Source organism: Malaya genurostris, chromosome 3 (assembly GCF_030247185.1).
Source record: "Malaya genurostris strain Urasoe2022 chromosome 3, Malgen_1.1, whole genome shotgun sequence".
Lineage (NCBI taxonomy): Eukaryota > Metazoa > Arthropoda > Insecta > Diptera > Culicidae > Malaya > Malaya genurostris.
The window spans coordinates 16471318-16491776 of NC_080572.1; the positions used below are offsets into that span (position 1 = coordinate 16471318).

Consider the following 20459-nt stretch of genomic DNA (forward strand, 5'->3'; position numbering starts at 1 on the left):
CATTTTCGCCTTAAGAGCTGAGGCCAGTGTGTTTTAGGGCTATTTTCACGCTTCAATTCTGATTTTCTCAGAAACGGTGACGAATATAAAAAAAACCCAACTGACAATCTCTTAGAAAATTAGTTTAGATTATTCTGTAAAAATTTCAAAATGATTCATTGACATTAGCGGTCTTTTTTCTGAAGGAAGAATTGCATAGCTGAAAACGCCGTCTTTTAACTTGTTCATTGAATATCTCGCCGTCAAAAGCATGGATCAAAAATCTACCCTGACAACGTCTAGATAATTAATTTACATGCGATTAGTGCATAAAAACGTTAAATTTATTTTTTATGTTGAAGAATTTTATTCATTGAAGGACAAGTTTAGGGTATTTGGGCAAACCGCTTGTAATCGATCTTTTCCAACTGAACTAGCGGTTTGAGTTGTTCGGCAAAAATTCGCATGTCCTCGGCGATTGCATCCTGACCGGTGGGAGCTAGCACGGATAGCTCTACCAAGTAACTCTGTGAAATCGGTTCTGAGCTGTTTACTTTTAAAATTTTTGAAACGGTGACTTTCATGCGACCCTTGCGAAACATATAGCCTAGAAAAAAATGAAGTTCTCGTTCTTTAGTAGAAGAATAATGATGAAGATAAGTTACCTCGGGTAATGTACTCGAAATCAACTCGGAAGCCCATCTCGGTAAGAAAATCTACCACGTGGGGAGTGCAGGCGATATCCAGGCTGCTCCGTACCAAAGTAGGTCGAGTACGGTCTCCAAGTTCTGGTTGACCAATGTAGCGTAACTGATACGGTGCATCAACGTCCTGAGCTTTACGTACACGTAGAATCATTACCGGTACCTGAAAATACAGTTCATGCACAATTAGTTAGCTTATAATAGCAAAATTTCAAAAGTACACGTTTGTAATTCTCACAGGATTACTTTTCAGAGCATTCTGTGATACTTCTGGTGATCAGACGCAAAAATAGATCGTTAAAGGAACGGAAAGGACGCTTATTTCAATCAAATAACGTATATACTACGGCGAACTCTACAAATGCCATGGAAGGAAACAAACTGTACATATAAAATATGAATCAAATTCTTATTGCCGCAAGGGATTCACAATGTTTGAGTTGTCAGAAATATCATTACATACCAAAATCGGAGATAAATTAACGTATACAACAATAATTGCATACCCTAATGAAAATTCTAATTACATCACATCCGAAAATGCTGAAAAACAAATAAGTTTTGGTACTGCAATAACATTTTCGTGTTTAACGACATTCAAGCATCAAGTTCTCAAGTTTTAAGTTCTGCTCGATTGAATTCATAAATTAATAGCTTTCATCCAGAGCGGAAAGCTAAACAAATTTTATGTTTAGCCCTATTATCAATTCCATAGAGAAACTCATAACTCAATTTATTGTAATGTGTGCACATACCTTCTCGTTAGGAACTTTTAGGCTAAGGCACATTTCATAGTCAGTAAATGTTTCCGGTGGTGTATCGACATTATCACAGAGTCCTCGCAATCTGTAAGTAGTTAAACAATAAGTAATGTAAACCTAGAACGAGAATCCGGGAGGATGACATACCGGTGTAGTAAATGCTCTGCTGCTGAGTCCAGAATTGATCCCTGCAGTAAAAACTCCTGATTGGGAATGATGTTGGAATGCAGTGCTTGCTGTAATAAGTCTACAGCATTTACCGGTGCAGCCGAAGAAGCCATTACTTAGAAATATATCCGGATTTGTTTGTTTTTTTTTTGTTGACCAAAGCAAATAGTACGAATAGATCTAGATCGATCAACAATTGACAATTCTCGGTTGATTTTTCATTAGGGCGTATAAGCAAGTGACAGTTTCTCTTTGTTTACTTTCTCTTTTATTAATTACCAAGCAGTTTACACGTTTATCACTCAACTCTTTGCATGAAATGATACCCGAAACTTTCGACTTTCAAACAGAATAGTGATATCAAAGAAAATCTTTTTAATCATATCACAATAATCGAAAGAGAGAGTGATTACAGAGAAACTGTCACTTGCTTATACGCCCTAATGAAAAATCAACCGAGAATTTCATTATTATTCAGAGATACCAGATCTGCAGATTTGTCCGTAAATCTACCGATTTCGTACATAGTTGTTCTGCAGACTTTTGAAAACCGAGGTTTTCGCAGACGTTCGTTAAAATTTGAAATTTTCTCGACCGTTTGGCGTATCAAACTTTATAGATAAATTGCTGCCAGCAAGACATGTTTTCTGACTGCAGATTTTTTTTCGGATATACAGACTTTTCCGACTCTGTCCGCTGATATTTGAATTTTTATCTGGCATCTCTGTTCTTATTCGACTTCAAAACAATGTTGCCAGATATACCAATTTTTCGGTATTTATACAGCCCTCTCAGCAGGCCGTTCTATTTTGTTGGCCCTTGAGCGCTTGTTGAATGACATACTGCACGAAATATTCGTTCAACTTGCTGGAACGGTTTGTTGTCGTTTTTTCTCTTGTAAATAGTGTGAAAAGTGTTTGTTACCTTCATATAGAAATAAAATTTATTGTTATTCTACGTTAAGTAGAAGTACTGTGCAGGTATGTAGTGTTAGTTTAAAAAAATAAGAGGAATAAATTTCAGAAATTCTCCAGTAAAACTAGTCCAACGGGGCTCCAACTCCTCATATTAAAAATGGCTCAACAATGGACATCTGTCTGTCGGGTTTGTTGAACGAAAAAAATGACATTCGGTTCAACGGTCTGTTTCAAAATCGACAAACGAAGGTCCCGTGTTGGCCTCCCGTTAAACGATTGATTGGACTTTCATTGGACCAATGATCCAACGTATTGGACCTACGAAGGACCACCGTTGAACGTTTTTCTCTAAGAGGGAGATTTTTTACCTGTATACCGCAATACAGATATGTATTTCCAAAACACGATAATTCATGGAGCATACAGATAAATACCGATTTTGGTTTTTCGCTTGATTCGAGCGACCTCGCAAAATCTGTTTCCACACTAAATCGATGTTTGATTTCTCGATAAAGATATTGTACAGATAGATTTTTCCGCCAAATACAGATTTTTGGGAAAAAAAGTTGACAGCACTGCAGTAAGGTCGATTTTCTGCAGAGATGCCATTTATACGGTATTCCAGCAATTCTTCTCTCCAATTATTTACCGATAATAATAACCAAAGCTTTCATCTTTTAATCTGCTTTGAAAATATTACCGAAAAATGCAGGAAAGTAAACAAAGAGAATCTTTCAATTTAACATTCGTACGTTTTGAACATATTATACAGATTCATCTGTATTATACAGTTTTACATGAGCGCAGATTTGCCATGTTATTTTTTTAAAAATCTGTCTCTGATTTAAAAATTTATCTGAATTTATCTGTGTCTAACTATGTACAAGAAATTTTTGACCGGGCTTCATTTTCCGTTTTCCGCCTGACCACCCATCGGTTTTAGAGATGGGCAATTTGCTCCTGAGCTGTTCCAATGAATCGAATCATAAATGTGAGCTGACAGCTCGCAGCTCTTTTGAAAAGAACCGCAGCTCACCAGCTCACTCATTTGCTACCCAGTTTGCTGCATTGCTGATGTCCCGTTTACACTTCTGCTGGCTACCAGCATGCTGGTGTCAGTGTACTGCCCTCTTAGGAAAAGAACGTTCAACGGTGGTCCTTCGTTGGTCTAATACTTTGGATCATTGGACCACAGTTGAACGTTTTTTCCTAAGAGGGCAGTACACTGACACCAGCATGCTGGCAGCCAGCAGAAGTGTAAACGGGGCATGAACAGATGTTTGGCTCTTGAAGAGCGAGTTCTAAACGAAAAGAAATGTTTGCACCAAGTTTCGTTATTTCTTCCATACCTGCATCTATCCTTCTTTAACGGATTGAATGAGACATCATCAGAAAGAAATCTTACTGTGAATATCTTAATATCCACCGAAAAGGAATCCCCAAGAGATATGTCGAAACACTTCTTACCTGTGTTAACGTCCGTATCGAAATGGTGGTAGCAGTTGAGTGCTTGGAATAATCAAGCGCAGCTGTACCCACCGTAGTAGTCATGGCTTGCTATGCATCGATTATTATAAAATCGTTTATACCCACACATTATCCCTCTTCCAAAAAAAAATGAAAGTGATGTAGTGGTTTATGAAATACGCTAATTGCCTAAAAATGCAGATTGATTTTGGGTTGGTTTCTACCCAAAATTAAGTAGCGGCTAGTAAGTGTGTATTTCTCACTCAAATATTGCTCAGACCTATTTGGCGAATGTCATACTTATAGAACTTGGCAGCGATGTCAGATCTACGAAAATATCCGTATATTTGAATTTGGAGATTTTCAACGAATTTTAGAACCGTGAAGAATATCTACGGAAATTTGAGTTCACAGAATTTTGAATTTTTGATCAGAAAACTACGGAATCTTGTCTAGTGACTAAAGACAAATGGTCTTATCTTGCTCATTTCGTGCTAAAGTTCCCGGGATAAATGTCACTTTGTGGAAATGACACTACAATTATTTGGCATCGCTTTTAGCTTGGTCTCTGCAATGTTTTGGAAAATTGGAAAAACAACGGTGCTAAGTTTAACAAAATTTCAATACTTATAAAGGGAAACTGGGTATTAGCAGGTAACTACTGGTTTTGTAGAAGGTATTATCTCATAATTATGCTATTCAGTTTCAGAAATCGGATTGTAAAATTGTTACTCTAAATTTATAATTTTTCACGCGGACTCTTCTAGAAACTATATTATGGAAATAAGACTAGATCTCTATAGAAGAATTAGACATTTTAAAGAAATTAAATATATATATATATACTTTGGTAAGTAGTAAATTCGATACATTAATTGTTGACCTATTTAACTATCGTAACATACATGATGTTTTATACACACGTTACTAAGAGATGTTGCTATCTCAGAGTTTTTAATGTAACGATTCCATTCCTCCCACATTCGGTTTGCGGGGATTCCGCTCGGGAACGGCTTAATATGATCCCAACGAATACTGGAGGATGCACTGCCAAAATTGGCTGGGGACTAACTTATATCGTTCGATAGGTTCCAACTGCTATCGGTACAGTCGTTTGAAATTGGTTTAGGTTGAAGACGTCTCAAGACTTCGTTAAAGCCCGCGATCATTTTTTTTTCATACGCTCAATTCTTTCGGCATTACTTATATTTTCTGGTGTTTCATGATTGCGATGCGGAATCACTTCTTATATTTTCGTGTATATTTTCTGACTCATTGTTCACATCGTTGACGATATTGGTTACACAATCGGAAGTCGAAGTCGATGACGTGCTAGAAGTGCATGACGAACTTGAAGGGCACGACGTTACATAATGCGACAACTCCTTGTCGACCTGGTTAATTGATTCATCCGATACGGATTCATCATCTGAACTGCCTGGTCAATCGGACATATTTCCCGTTATTCGCCATATTATTGCTTTAAATTACGTACTTTGTTGTTATAAACACAAATATGTGCATCAAGAACAATGCGAGCTACTATAGCAATATCGAATATTGAAATCAGTTGCGTCTCTCGTGCGCGATGTTTCTGGTCGGCTAATTTTAATTTAATGCGCGACCATTTTCGTCCGCTTTTTTTATTATTATTATTGCGCGACCTTTCTGGTCCGCGTGTAATGCGCAACCATCCTGGTCCGCTCAGAATGCGCGACCTTGCTGGTCCGCTTAGAATGCGCGACCTTGCTGGTCCGCTTAGAATGCGCGACCATCCTGGTCCGCTTAGAATGCGCGACCATCCTGGTCCGCTCAGAATGCGCGACCTACATGGTCCGCTAATAATGCGCGACCTTCCTGGTCCGCTCAGAATGCGCGACCTACATGGTCCGCTCAGAATGCGCGACCTACATGGTCCGCTAATAATGCGCGACCTTCCTGGTCCGCTTATAATGCGCGATCACAGTGATCCGCTTTTCCAATTCATTTTAAATGTTACGTAATTTAGGCGACCATTTTATTTATTTGAAAAATGAAATAAAACGAGGCGCCTAATTACTGCAACGTTTGCTACACACTTTTTTTCTCTGGGATTCCTTTTCCGGTGAAAATTGCAATTACAATATACTTGCTAAGCTAAGGGTTCTGAACATTGTTGCAACGAAATTGCAACACCTGGCAAAGGATCGCCATTGTGAATATCTTAATATCCACCGAAAAGGAATCCCCAAGAGATATGCCGAAACACTTCTTACCTGTGTTAACGTCCGTATCGAAATGGTGGTAGCAGTTGAGTGCTTGGAATAATCAAGCGCAGCTGTACCCACCGTAGTAGTCATGGCTTGCTATGCATCGATTATTATAAAATCGTTTATACCCACACACTTACCCTTTCACGGTGCAAGAAAAACGGATCACAAAGTTAACCATCAGTTTAATCTAAATGATCTGATGAGCTGATAAATCGAATCGATTCATTTTGGTGAGCTGATCGGTTCGGAGCTGTTCATCAATATGAGTTGTTTCGCACACCTCTAATCGGTCTAGAGGCCAACAGCGTAAAGCGGTCGATCTAAAGCGACGTTGCTAGGTATACCGATTTCTCGGTATTTATACAGATATTTGACCTCTATACCGCAATACAGATATGTACTCCCAAAATACCGATAATTCACAGATCGTACAGATAAATACCGATTTTCGTTTTTAGCTTGGTTGGACATGAGAAAAGGTTGCTGTGAGAACTTTTTTTTTGCTCATCAAAATGAGCTTTGGTGACATTTTCCTGATACTTATGTTACGGGATCTGATACCGATATGGTACAGAAAGATTTTTGGGTCGAATACAGATTTTTGAAAAAATGACCTGACAACGCTGGTCTAGAGGCCAACAGCGTAAGAGCAAATTCAGCAGCTAGAAGTTCTATATGGAAGATCTATAATAGAGCAGAAACTGGAACAAACCACGATGTAAAATACCCTGGTGATCACGTATTTCTATGTGTTAGTGCGGTTGTCATTTTATTTTGGAATAACAGAGAGACGTGAAGAAGAAAAAACATAAACAAATGACGTTCCGGGAGTTGCTTTTATGAAAATATTTGGAGTTGGTTCTGTTTGCGAAAATATTGACAGTGAAATGCGGTGTTTTGTTCCGGGATGTTTCAATCGTTTTCATCACCTGCATTTGAAATGCCACCCACAGCACAATCACTTCATTATCCATGATAACTGTAATAGATACCACAGTGTGATCCGCCAAATCCATCCTCCAACGAAATGAACAGAATCGGATGTGTGTAAAATTTTCTATATTTCGACGTTACCTTGCAAGCCCTTGAAGAAAAAATGTCCAGATTTTCAATTAGTGCAAAAGATTCGCCAGGCTGCGCGACAACTGGAGTTACTTAGAAGTGAAATCCCGATCTGAAATGGTCGTTTGTTTATGTTTACATGCTTGAATCCCGGCGCGCCATACTTAATTTCGTGAGAAATTTACCACCACAACCTAAACTGTCTTATCACGCCACCAGTGTATTTTACGTCGTGGGAACAAACGTATCCCTAGCAATCCGTTCTAGTTTTATTTATTCAACCAGTTCTTCTGTCAAATTTAAAACTGGTCTACGATGCCGTTCTATTTTTTGTATAATTGAAACACGAGTAAAACACTGCTGGGGCTGCCAGTTTTTCTTGTTCTAAAATTCAGATTTAAATTTTGTAACTGGCATAAATTATGCATCTAGAACTAGAACACTACTGAATATGTTCTAAAGATCAAGTACACTGAACCAAACAACTCCAAATGTATGGAATATTTCTCGATATAGACTGCACGAAAAACTAAGCTGCAAATACGGTTTAGAATTGCAATCAGATACTAACTCGGAAGATAACACATTGTTTTATAAATATCTCTGTTTGTATGAATGTGAGTGAATTGTGCACGCAGAACTAAACAAATTAATCTAAGAACTAAGAATTTTACCAACACTTCCGAATTAAATATTACAATTTCTTGATTTGAAAAATTGATCCATTTGTATTCATGTTTACTGTGATAATGATTACGGTTCCAGTATACACAATATTAGGTTGTTTAAAAAATAAATAAAGGCTTAAAAACGAAATAATTTTTAACAACCTTTCTATTTGTCTAATTTTGGAATGGTTGGTTTGTGAGTGAAATTAGGAGGACTTTTTAGGAAATAAGTATCGAAATCTCAAATTTTGACTAAAAGTTTAAACTATTCGAAAAACAGTTCACAGTAAGGGGCAGATCGCTTAGTATATGAACATTTAATTTTTTTAATTTTGTTGATATGTGATTTTTCGATTTGTATTGGATTCGTTAAAGTGATCCATATTTATATATACTATATATGTAAACAGTAAGGGCATGTTCAGAAGTGTTGCAGTTCTAGATGCATTATAGCAATTCAGCAGCTAGAAGTTTTATATGGAAGATCTATAATAGAACTTAAACTGGAACAAACGTATCCCCAGCCAGCCGTTCTAGTTTAATTTATTCGACCAGTTCTTCTGTCAACTTTAAAACTGGCATACGATGCTGTTCTATTTTTTTTCTATATTTGAAACACGAGTAGAACATTGCTGGGGCTGCTGTAGTGTACTAGTTCTAGATGCATAATTTATGGCAGTTATAATTTAAATCTAGAATTTTTATCAAAATAAACTGGCAGCCCCAGCAGCGTTTTATCTGTGTTTCAAATATAGAAAAAATAGAACGGCAGCGTATACTAGTTTTAAATTTAACAGTAGAATTGTTCGAACAAATAAAACTAAAACGGCTTACTGGGGATACGTTTGTTTCAGTTTCAGTTATATTATAGACCACCCATATGAATCTGGTAGCTGCTCTTAGGACGGTGAAAGGAGATATGAGCGCGTCGAAATATCTAGTTTTTTAAGGTTTTTTGCCCATCTGAAACAACTGATGCAGTAAAGTTTTCCACATTATGCGGACAACATAATAGTTTAACGTACTTAGACTAATGTTGCCGATAGCTAAAAATTAAAGATATACAAAAATGAAATGCACACAGGATATAATAATATAGTGCCTTTAGGTAACTGTTATAAAACAATAAGTATAATAATTACTCAATATTAATCTTAAAGGTTATCTACGAAAACACGAACAGCATAACCATCAATATCAGCACTTAATATCTATGACTGGATCTTGGATAACATCACAACAACGCGTTTACGCCTGCAAGAAATCTTTTCGAAAACAAGAAATCTTTTCGAAAACATATCACGCGTTTTTTTAACGGCCAATATGTCACCTGTCAACTTTCTTGTCAAACTACTTGTTTATTCAGTACCTTTTACCGCACTTCCCCACAAATTATCGATCAGAATATCATCACTACGATAAGGAAATTAAGATTTTACTCGATTTGAAATGCTCGAATGTTTGTTAACCATACTCTGAGCGCTCTGATTGCCCACCAAATGCCCCAGATGTTGGCTACGATAGCACTTGCTGGAACCGTTAATAACCGCTAGGCGAAATTATCTGCCAGAAACGATTGTTGCATTGTTGCCAGACTTTTGCCGGAATTCTGCCAGAATGTATGGCAGACATAGTCAGCCGTCTGGGGGGAAATCTGCCCTCCGCGTACAAGTGGGTGCTTGCACAGAGCTACACCGACCGTTTGATGAATGGTATCGGAGCAGAAAAAGTGTAACATTGGTGTAGTGCAAATGGAAAAAAAAACCTGTCTTAATCCATCTAGTGGTTTAATGATGTCTTTCGACTTCCGGTGAAACTCTCAACGGGTGAGCACGTTGCATCGTGTTAGTCCGGAGAAAATTCGAGCATTTCGCCAGAAAGAAAGGATTTTCAGCCGTACTTTGACGATTCGACGCAGCCACACAGCGAGATTTTCGCTTGTAGTCAAGTGAAAATAAAGTCCATTGGACTATAAACGAAAATTAACTGGCAATATAGCCTTAGTTGCTGTGCCATCAATTCGGCGTCATATCAAGTGAGGTGACGCCAATCTGAAATAAGAAGAAGAATGATGTCTTTCTCATATAATTGGACATATTATTCACGAATATTCGGATATGAGAAAGCTTTGTGCAAAATGGGTGCCGCGTGAGCTCACAATCGATCAAAAACAACAACGAAAAACCATGCTGAAATTGAACGAATTGGGCTTCGAATTGCTCCCTCATCCACCGTATTCTCCAGATTTGGCCCCCAGTGACTTGCTCAGTTACATTTTGAATGCAAATTTAATGCACATTGCTTTAAAGTATGTAGGATTAGTGTAATTATACATTAACAATGTAAAAATAGAGTTGTAAATGTGCAGTGATATAATGCATATGGTTACATGGGAATAGCGCTCAAATGCCTTTTGTAGGTGGTATTTCTTCGATAATGTTGGCGTTATCGACACAGGAGTGCATCAAAGTCGACAAAATATGATCAAACAAACCCCTATAAACACAAAAAAAAAATTGTGAAACAAGTGGTTGAAGAACCATTTAAGCGTCTTAATATGAGCCATACGATTTTTAAGCTTATTTAGTTTTTTAAAGTTATTAAACAAAAATGCTACAGTACAAAGTATTGACTTTTTATTTATTTTACTTTTTGATGATAATATTCAAACCGTATTTATGATTTTTGATAGTTGCAATTTCATCTATGAACTTAAATCACAGACTAACAGACATGACAGTATGTGTAAATTCTTATAAAAATAATTTTTCGTGATGCACTAGTTCCACCTATATTGTACTGCGCGAACTATTTACTATCTGTACACCCCTTGTGATATGTATAAGTTTTTTTACTAGTTGGTTTCCCCTCGTTTGTCAACACCGATCAGCTGCTTGCAGGGATGCCTGATTTCATCAAAATATTTGAAAATGAATCGTCACAATAAATTTTTGGATTACGTTGATAATATATTTAACTTTTTCGCGATGTTGGAAGGTAACCATTTATTTGACTCAACGTTGTTCATCTAGACTATTTTTTATTGTGTTGGAAGTTTCACCCGAAATTAAGTGGCGGCAGACCAGAAGCAAGTAAATATTGGTTCGATTTTGTATTGCGTTGGAGGATGAGAAGTAGGCACAATTATGTATATAGTTTTGGCAATATGTATTAAATCTGTACCCTGCATGAAATTCGCATGGAGGTATACAACTCAATACATTACAGGTAATTCTGTATGAATGGCAACTCTGTTGGTAAATGAAAAAAATAAACACATTCTAGATGACAGACAGGATGTTTTTGATAGGGTAACGTGGCGCCATCATGACATATGTGAGTACTGTCCCAAATAAAGGAATATTCAAAATGACCGTTAAAATGATTGAAGAATCTAATTTGAGTGTCCTGTCTGTTAGTCTGTGCTTAAATTTAGAAAGACAATAAGATAACATGAAAATGTAAATCAGTACATTTGTACTGTTATCGACATTATAATCTAGTAGATGACTAGATAGATTATATTACTCATTACATCATAAATATAACCGTAAAATTCGCAAAAACAACTGTTTATTGAATAGACATAGGAAAATTTGTTCGGACCTAATCTCACAAACTCTATAAATCCTGTTTACCCTGTAGTTCCGGAACCGAAAGTACTATCCACAAAACGAAAGTATCTTTTGAACCTATAAATTTGTGAAAATCGATTTGACCATCTCCAAGACAAGTGAGTGAGATCCTCTTTGCAGTTTATAATCACTATTTCCAATTCTTCCGAAATCAGATTCAGATGAACGGAATAGCCGCAGTGGGTTCGTTTGTTAAAAAACATATATGACTTACAAATTGGAACAGTTTTGAACGTATTAGGTGTACAACTTTGCTTCCGCCGTTTTTTTCCAAAATTTAAAGCTTTATTGCGAAAAAGTGTTTACAGATGTATTATTCAAAGTATTGTCCGTTGCTAGCGACATTTTTCCAACTCTTCGAAGGATTGAAAATGTTGATCTGCAAGGCCGTGTGCCATCGAACGGAATAGGTGGAAGTCAGAAGGGGCGACATCTGGGGAATACGGCGTGTGGGGCAAGACTTCCCATTTCAGCGTTTCCAGGTACTTTTCAACCACTTTTGCGACGCGAGGCCGAGCATTGTCGTGTTGGAGGATGACTTTGCCATGTCGCTCTTGATACTGTTTTCTTTTAGCGCGCGACTAAGGCGCATCAGTTGAGTTCGGTAGCGATCTCCTGTGATGGTTTCACCCGGTTTTAAGAGCTCATAGTAAATTGTTATTCATCTTTGAAGGTTTTTTCTCTTCCACCATCACGTTGAAACCACTCCCGACACGTTCTTTTACTCAGAGCAGCATCACCGAAAGTTTCTGAAAGCATTCGATGCGCTTTAGTTGCATTTTATTTCGAATTGTAACAGAAAAGTAAAACTTCCCGCAAATGGCGAGAATTGGACACATAAACAGACATTTTCGAGCGTGAATAATACGAAAAAAAGAACAACTGCCACTGAAACGGCGATGACAATTCGTTAGGCACTGTACACACTCACTTTAAAGGCACTATCATCTATGTATTTTAACCAGCCTCAGCCGGTACAGCCATCTATCGGAAAACGGCGGATGCAAAGTTGTACACCGGATAGTTAAACCTATACTTACTATCTCATGCTCTATTTCGATTAAACCAATTAAACCAAATCTAACAAACGGAACGCACCTGCGTTTCTGTTACTTCTGCATATGTAAGTCAAGCTAAACAGCATGAATCAGCAGCATAAAACATGTATTATTATTATTATTATTATTATTATTATTATTATTATTATTATTATTATTATTATTATTATTATTATTATTATTATTATTATTATTATTAATATTATTATTATTATTATTATTATTATTATTAATATTATTATTATTATTATTATTATTATTATTATTATTATTATTATTATTATTATTATTATTGACATCACTTCACACACTAGCACGCCTTGTTCGTTTTGTGTTTTCTTCTTCTTTCGGTGTTGTACATATTGTCACTCTGTATGGCGATTTGAAAACTTTGCCACTCGTCGCCTTGTAACTGCGGATCCGGATGTCGGATCCGGATGAGATTTCACAGTAGCCTTAAAGACATCGCAGCGAAATCGAAATGAATGTTGTTTTAGGAGGTTTTCTTCTCCACTTTCGGTGCACTAGGAACAGGAAAAGAGGGGACCAGTAGTGCCGAATTAAGTTTTCATGCCCACAAACTAACAGGCTCTGCAAACTACAAGAATTTATCAGACAGTTTTATAGGATTTGTACCTATTTTTAACCATCGTTCGTGGAAAAATATCAATAAAATGGGTAATTTTCCACGTATCACGCTTTAGCTCCGGAACCGGGTGTCGGATCCAGATAAAATGTTTTACAAATTTTTAGGATATTATAAAACCTTTCATTTGAATCTTAATGTGCGAAAATCGGTTGAGTTGTTCCAGAGATAATTGAGGGTAAACTTTTTCTCATATTTTCACATATTATCATATACCTCTGGAACCGGAGTATTATAAAACCTTTCATTTGAATCTTAATGTGCGAAAATCGGTTGAGTTGTTCCAGAGATAATTGAGGGTAAAATTTTTCTCATGTTTTCACATATTATCATATACCTCACATTCAAATGAAATTCAATAACAAGCTATGGGACTATAATACCTTTTATTTGAATCTTAGTTTGTGAAAATCTGTTCAGCCATCTCTGAAAAAAGTAAGTACGTATTTTTTTCATTTTTTTGGTACATATCCTATATCTTCAAAGTCGGATCGGAATAAAATTCAATAGCAGACTATGGGACTATGAAACCCTTCATTTGAATCTTTGTTTGTTTAGCCATCTCTAAGAAAAGTGAGTGCATATTTTTGTTACATACACACACACACACACAGAGAGAGAGAGAGAGAGAGAGAGACATTTGTTTGTGGACTACATAACAGTCACTGATTAGAAATAGTAGGATAACAGAGGTATTTTGGCCACTTCATATAGTTTGGCCCACCTAACAAACTTTATCGATTTTATCGGATTTTATCCATGTTAAGTAACCCATGTTGCATCAATTTGATGCCTATCATATTAAATTACCTATTGCGGAAGGGTTTTTCAAAGATATCACAACATTTGGTGGATATTTGTGCAAAGTGGGCCAAAGTAAAATCAATCCTAAAGTGGGCCAAAATACTTCTGTTACCCTATATGATTTTGTGACTGCTCATTGCGGATGAATGAAGTTTCGTAGCCTTACTCGTTTCCATCGCTAAAATTAGGTTTTGCACGATGACGACACAAATGAACTGCCGATGAATCAAGTTCATCTTTGACAGTTGTCGTGTACTTGTTTCGTTTTGCGACTGCAAGTTAAAAATTGAAAAAATGACGAAAAAGTGCCTGTTAAAAACGTATTCCACAGTGAAAATAACTAAAAAAATTGCCCTGTATGTGTTTCCAGTATCAAGGAGCGATTTATGTATGAATCTGTTGAGTGTGAGGCGACTTGCAATCTTTACATTCAAACGATGAACCTCTGATGAACTTTTAAACTGTAAACAAGTAACCTAATTACGTTTTGCACGAACATGACATAACCTTACAAAAAGGAACAGAATGAACTTTTTTGACAGTCGACATGTACTTGTTTACAGTTTAATAGTTCATCAGAAGTTCATCGTTCGAATGTAAAAATTGCAAGGCGCCTCACACTCAATAGATTCATACATATATCACTCCTTGATGCTGGAAACATATACAGGACCATCTTTATAGTTATTTTCACTGTGGAATACGTTTTTAACAGGCACTTTTTCATCATTTTTTCAATTTTTAACTTGCAGTTGCAAAACAAAACAAGTACACGGCAACTGTCAAAGATGAACTTGATTCATCGGCAGTTCATTTGTGTCGTCATCGTGCAAAACCTAATTGAACTTTTGAACAATTTTTCCGGCAACGGCTTTGTTTTTCAGTGAAGTTACGTCATTACGAAAATGGACATTTCGTATCCAGGGATGCCAGGTTCACAGATTAATCTATGATTCACATAGAGTGCCTATAACCAGAGTGACGACATCTCATCCGTAATTTTGGCAACAATTCAAAACATTCCATTAGCTTTACATTGAATTGACAGGTCGTTTGCTCGTTTGGAACTGGGAGCCGTCATTCCAAACGAACAGCTGTCGCCACTCTGATTATAGTCACTCTAGTTTCACAGATTTTCAACTTTCTGCACAGATTTTAAAAATGGCACAGATTTTCACAGATTTCTGAAAACGATCACAGATTTTCACAGATTCTGCAATAAATCACAGATTTTCACAGATTTTTGAAATCGAGCACAGTTTAGCACCAAAAAGTACAGAGCGGTTGAGTAAAAAGGTACAGAGCATATTGGTAGTGAGACCCTTTTTTTGTTCACCAAATTGATTCCAATCTGATATTATAGTACGGGAAACGTGCACAGATTTTCACAGACAGATTTTTGGCTTGATCACAGATTTTTGAAAAAATGATCTGGCATCCCTGTTCGTATCAGATTATTATCTGGTGTGGGGGAACAACTTTTGTGCATGTTTGAATTAACTAGATGTAAATTGTCAAAACTATCATGGCTCTTTGTATAACAAGAAGTACAATGTGAAATTAGGATGCGGTCATGGTTACGCTAATCATCCCAATTGCAATAGTTATTCATAGAATATGCTGTTCAATATTACTGATCTAGAGCCAAAATCACGTATAGTAAAAATGAACTTGACTATTGTTGAAACCTTGGTTGAAACCATCCGATTTAATAGTCGGTTGAAAACCACTACACGCTCATGGTCGAATTAACCCCACATATAGTAACTGTAACCATAATAATTTTCTGAGTGAAGAAATCGATTTAGTGCGACGTTTCCCAGAAAAAGCACAAAATGAAGTACCACTTGTGCACATGTGTAATTATGGGAAACTGCCGTTTCAAATCTCAATATGCGACAAACGAATAGTCGACATGAAATATTTCACCAGACTGAAACCATTCTATGATTGATAACTTGTCTTACGTGAAATATTTACAAAACGGATCAAAGTGGCTAGTTGTATAAATGTGAAGAACAATATTTTTGTATGCTGTTTTATGGTATGTATATCGCAAACGTCAGAAAATGTAGCTATTAAAAAATTATGCCCTATTAGGTTTTGCACGAACATGACATAACCTCACAAAAATGAACAGAATGAACTTTTTATGACAGTCAACGTGTACTTGTTTACAATAGTTCATCAGAAATTCATCGTTCGAATGTAAAAATTGCAAGTCGCCTCACACTCAACAGATTCATACATATATCGCTACTTGATGCTGGAATCACATACAGGGCAATCTTTTCAGTTATTTTAACTGTGGAATACGTTTTTAACAGGCACTTTTTCGTCATTTTTTCAATTTTTAACTTGCAGTCGCAAAACAAAACAAGTACACGGCAACTGTCAAAGATGAACTTGATTCATCGGCAGTTCATTTGTGTCGTCATCTTGCAAAACCTAACACTGAGGTATACTTTTTGTTCCTATTCGCAGTCCGATATTTATGATCTTATCAGTAGAAATTCTAATGCGTTTTTGTTTTTAGCGCTGCATCGGTGTAGTGTAGCAGTGACTATATTCGCTCCAGTTTGGGTGTAATCAAGGTATCCTTTTCTTCCCTACACCGGTATAGTGTCACCGTTAAAAACGAAAATGATATAAGAAGCTATGATTTTCAACGACAGAATATTAGCACGTATCTTATGAATACACGTTCAAAATTATTTTTGAAAATATTTTCACATTTATTATTTTACATAATGTGTTTTTAATGTTTGCCTAAATAATCATCTGAGCAGATCTGATTGTATCGATTGTATATTCTATAGATTGTCAGCTGCAGTTCTATGCGTTCTATGATTTGTTGCCAAATAACAACTTATGACGTTACGACTGACTAATACATATGATAACGTATAATATGATGTTCCTTATATCAGCAAAATGCTATTCAATTCACAATCTTACATTTCAATCTTTCTATCCCAAGGTAATCCGGTTTTTCGTCTCGCCTCTCCTTACTCTGACAATTATAGCTCACGAGGTTGGATTGGACGTGGGGTGGTGAATGGCCTGATATAGAACCAACTTGTTTACATCCTCTGGCCACACAAAACTGTGCTGCATTCATGTCTTGTCTGCTCGTGTGAATATATATGCACAAAACGATGTCGTAGTCGTGGTGCGGTGGTAGAAGTAATATTTGCAAAGAAAAAGATCCTCAATTTTATCGCTTGCGAGCAGTTTCTATCATTGTAAAATCTATTCTCAAACGGATTGCGGACTCAAAAGCAGATGACAAGTAAGTGATTAATGTTATATTTCAATGAGTGTTAGGTGATGTCAAGTTTTTTTCGTAGAACCAGTTAAGACTAGGTAAATTATATCTCAATTCAGTTCTCAATTGTATGCTTGATTTGAAATTGTTTTCACTTTCGTTCCAAAGCTTCGGTTCCAGTTTATTACATAAATGATGCTTAACTGGATAATTAGTTTCAGCATTGGGTTAAATACTTGTTTGTTTTCTTTTGTTCAATTCTTTTGAGCTTTTCAATTTTTTTCACCTTGGCCGGTGAGTAGAGCGTAACGCAAGAACTTGCTTAGGCGTTCACAGCTGTTTCATTTGGGGTTTGTTTGATTCGAACTACAAGGGTCTAACTTCAAATGAGAGCCTCTCTTTGTTTAATTTCTGTTTGGATTATTATGGAGTCATTACCGAATTTTCTTGAAAGTTTCCAATATAAATCGAAAGCTTGTTGTTTTAACATAAAAGTTTTGCGAAGAGTAAGGTGTCAAATATAAAATCAATTCATTAAAGTGGAAGAAAAAGTAAACAGGTTTCGAAAAAATATGTAAAAGTAAGAGCATACCCGCACTTGGTCCGATTTTTTCTTCCGACGGCTCTAACCAACGCCAATGAATATTTACAATTTAAAATAGCCTTAACGTAAGATGTTCAATACGTCTTTCTAATCATTATTCAGAAGCAAATATTTAACAGAGTTGAACAAATACGTTTCAGTTGCCTTTTGAAAGTGGTTCTGTTGAATCTTTTCATGTCAATATCACGATGAATATTAATTATGAGCTCTAACGAATACTTCATGCTTTTACTTTGTTCCAGCTGTTACGAGCCGAGTCGATTCTATAAACATCAACAATTAAGAAGCAAACAGTTGTTCTCGAAATGCACATGCACATGTCCTTCTGGTGGGGTACCGACGTTGGAGACGTCCTCTTTAAGGGTTTAACAATCAACACCAATGGAGGCTTGATAACGCTATGTTTAATTTTAACGGGTCTTTCAATCGTATATGAAGGACTAAAGGTGAGTAATATTGGAATGGAAACTTATAATATATATACGAAAGACTATGAAGAAATATAGCTTATTCATTTCGCAAGGTCTAAATTTCTTTTCAATATTCACAGGTACACGGAGCAAAAATGCGAGCACGAGCTGCACGTGAGCGTTCTCGTCCTGGATCTTATCCACCAAGTGAAAGTGCAACACTGTTATCACTCGAACCCACTCCAGGCCTACTAAGATCAGTGACCCAACGTGGCTGTGCCATTTTAACAGAAGTCACAATGTTTCTGTTCCACAACATGCTAGGTTATGCTATCATGCTCATGGTTATGATTTACAACGGGTATCTATTCGTGGCAGTAGTAAGTGGAATGGCTCTCGGTTACTTCCTCTTCGGACACATGTCCATGAAGGTCAACATGGAAAACATCCAAGCCAAACAGACGAATGCTATCTGTTCAGCACGTTGTCTTCAGACAGGTCAGTCTAGTACTATTGCATTTTTTGTACAACAGTGTAGATTACTTACCGCACATAATTGGTAGTATTCATTTTGAGCTATCACTTTTTCATAACTGTTTTTCTTTCTTTTAGCCGAATCCTGTGCAATGACTCATTCTGTTCCCTGTTCCTCTTCTGTATGTGATGATCGTTTTTAAGTTTATTTTCACTTAATTTGTAGGACTAACCATTTTTTCATTTTGATACTTTTTCTAGCTATCTCATCCCAACCGTAGCAATTATCAAACTCTGGGTTCCTAAACGAAAACCATTATCACCCACTGATATATCCACCATTTCACATGATTTCCTGATATTTTGGTACCTTTTGTTGATTAATTTCACGTTTCCGTTAGTGTTTAAGTTTATGACTTTCGTTTTATCGATATCCCCTATCAATATGTGCCAGCGAACCGCTTATAATCTTTCAGAATCATCGAGACCACCATCAACCACACCTAGTTTTATGGAAGATAATCACGACCGTATCCAACACCAACTACCATACAATCGAAACAGCTCGGCACCTTCAACGTCCACCGCCACGATAGTAGAATGCCATTGAGAACCCATTTGCTGTTTATACACGAATTTTTTTTTATGTAATGCTATTATAAGGAAATCGAACCAAATTATATATATATATATATAATAGGCTTACAGCAAATTATTGATCAACACAATATGATAAGGGTCTTTGGAAACCAGCCTAGCATCCAAGATATTACGTAATCTCATTAATGTACGATCGATGATTGTTTCATTGCAAGATGCAAGATACACTAAAAACACCAGATTAGGTAGATTTTCACTACTATCTGTTCACAAATTCAAACTGAAATCAAATTGTAATAGTGGAACAAAACAGTCTTTAGAAATTATTTCTAAATAGGATCGGTGCTGGTATTCTCTCAGAGTGCTAATCTAGTAAGTAGTTATTTTCATTTTACTTTTGAGAAGCGCTTCCGCCGCATATTGGACAGTCATTCAGAATAATATTAACTGGTGCTTTCTGTGATAATTTGAAATTTCATCATACCAATTTAAATTTTAGCTGTATTACTGGATACGTTTATAAGAAATATTTAGATAATAATAAAATGTTAAAGCTCAATAAACATGTTGTAAATCACAATTGAACTAGTTTCATGTCACTCAGAAACGTTATTCTACGAAATAATAAAATCACAGGTAAACAGACATGATGAGCAAATTTATCTAAAAATAAATTTCCGTGGGGCACTAGCTCCACCTATATTGAACTGTGCGAATTATTTACCATCGGTACACCCCTTGTTTTATGTAAACGGTTTTATATTAGCTGATTTTCGTGATGAAAACAAACATCTTATTTTATTTGGCCAAAATACGATTCGCAGTGCTTCAAAAAAGTGCGAAAAATTCATCAAAATATGAACACAACGGAGAGAATACATATACAAATCTACAGTTCCAAGAGCCATAAATGATAGTGTTATAACCCTCATTTACGGTCAAATCATTTAGTTTCAAACCATTTTCAGTGTGTCTACATAGA

At 36.4% G+C, this 20459-nt stretch overlaps 2 protein-coding genes across 7 annotated transcripts; one reads left to right on the plus strand and one right to left on the minus strand.

Moving 5' to 3' along the window:
• Window positions 1-301: 301 nt before the first annotated feature.
• LOC131435899 (mediator of RNA polymerase II transcription subunit 18) lies at window positions 302-2022 on the minus strand. The gene is made up of 4 exons (XM_058604168.1): window positions 1592-2022; window positions 1439-1529; window positions 645-846; window positions 302-586 (listed from the first exon to the last, which is right to left on the minus strand). Exons 1-4 carry the CDS (start codon window positions 1723-1725, stop codon window positions 366-368), a joined length of 648 nt encoding a protein of 215 aa, XP_058460151.1. The 5' UTR covers window positions 1726-2022; the 3' UTR covers window positions 302-365.
• Window positions 2023-4392: 2370 nt separating this feature from the next.
• Window positions 4393-20184, plus strand: LOC131436410 (uncharacterized). Of its 6 annotated transcripts, XM_058605124.1 has the most exons (7): window positions 4393-4650; window positions 4700-4846; window positions 17102-17413; window positions 18236-18439; window positions 18544-18901; window positions 19016-19059; window positions 19139-20184. In XM_058605124.1, exons 4-7 carry the CDS (start codon window positions 18299-18301, stop codon window positions 19181-19183), a joined length of 588 nt encoding a protein of 195 aa, XP_058461107.1. In that variant the 5' UTR covers window positions 4393-4650; window positions 4700-4846; window positions 17102-17413; window positions 18236-18298; the 3' UTR covers window positions 19184-20184. The 6 variants fall into 6 exon arrangements, with proteins under 6 accessions (XP_058461107.1, XP_058461108.1, XP_058461106.1 ...); XM_058605125.1 differs by lacking the exon at window positions 19016-19059 and having other exon boundaries at window positions 4421-4650; window positions 19332-20184; XM_058605123.1 differs by lacking the exon at window positions 19016-19059 and having other exon boundaries at window positions 4448-4650; window positions 17102-17487; window positions 19354-20184.
• Window positions 20185-20459: the final 275 nt, after the last annotated feature.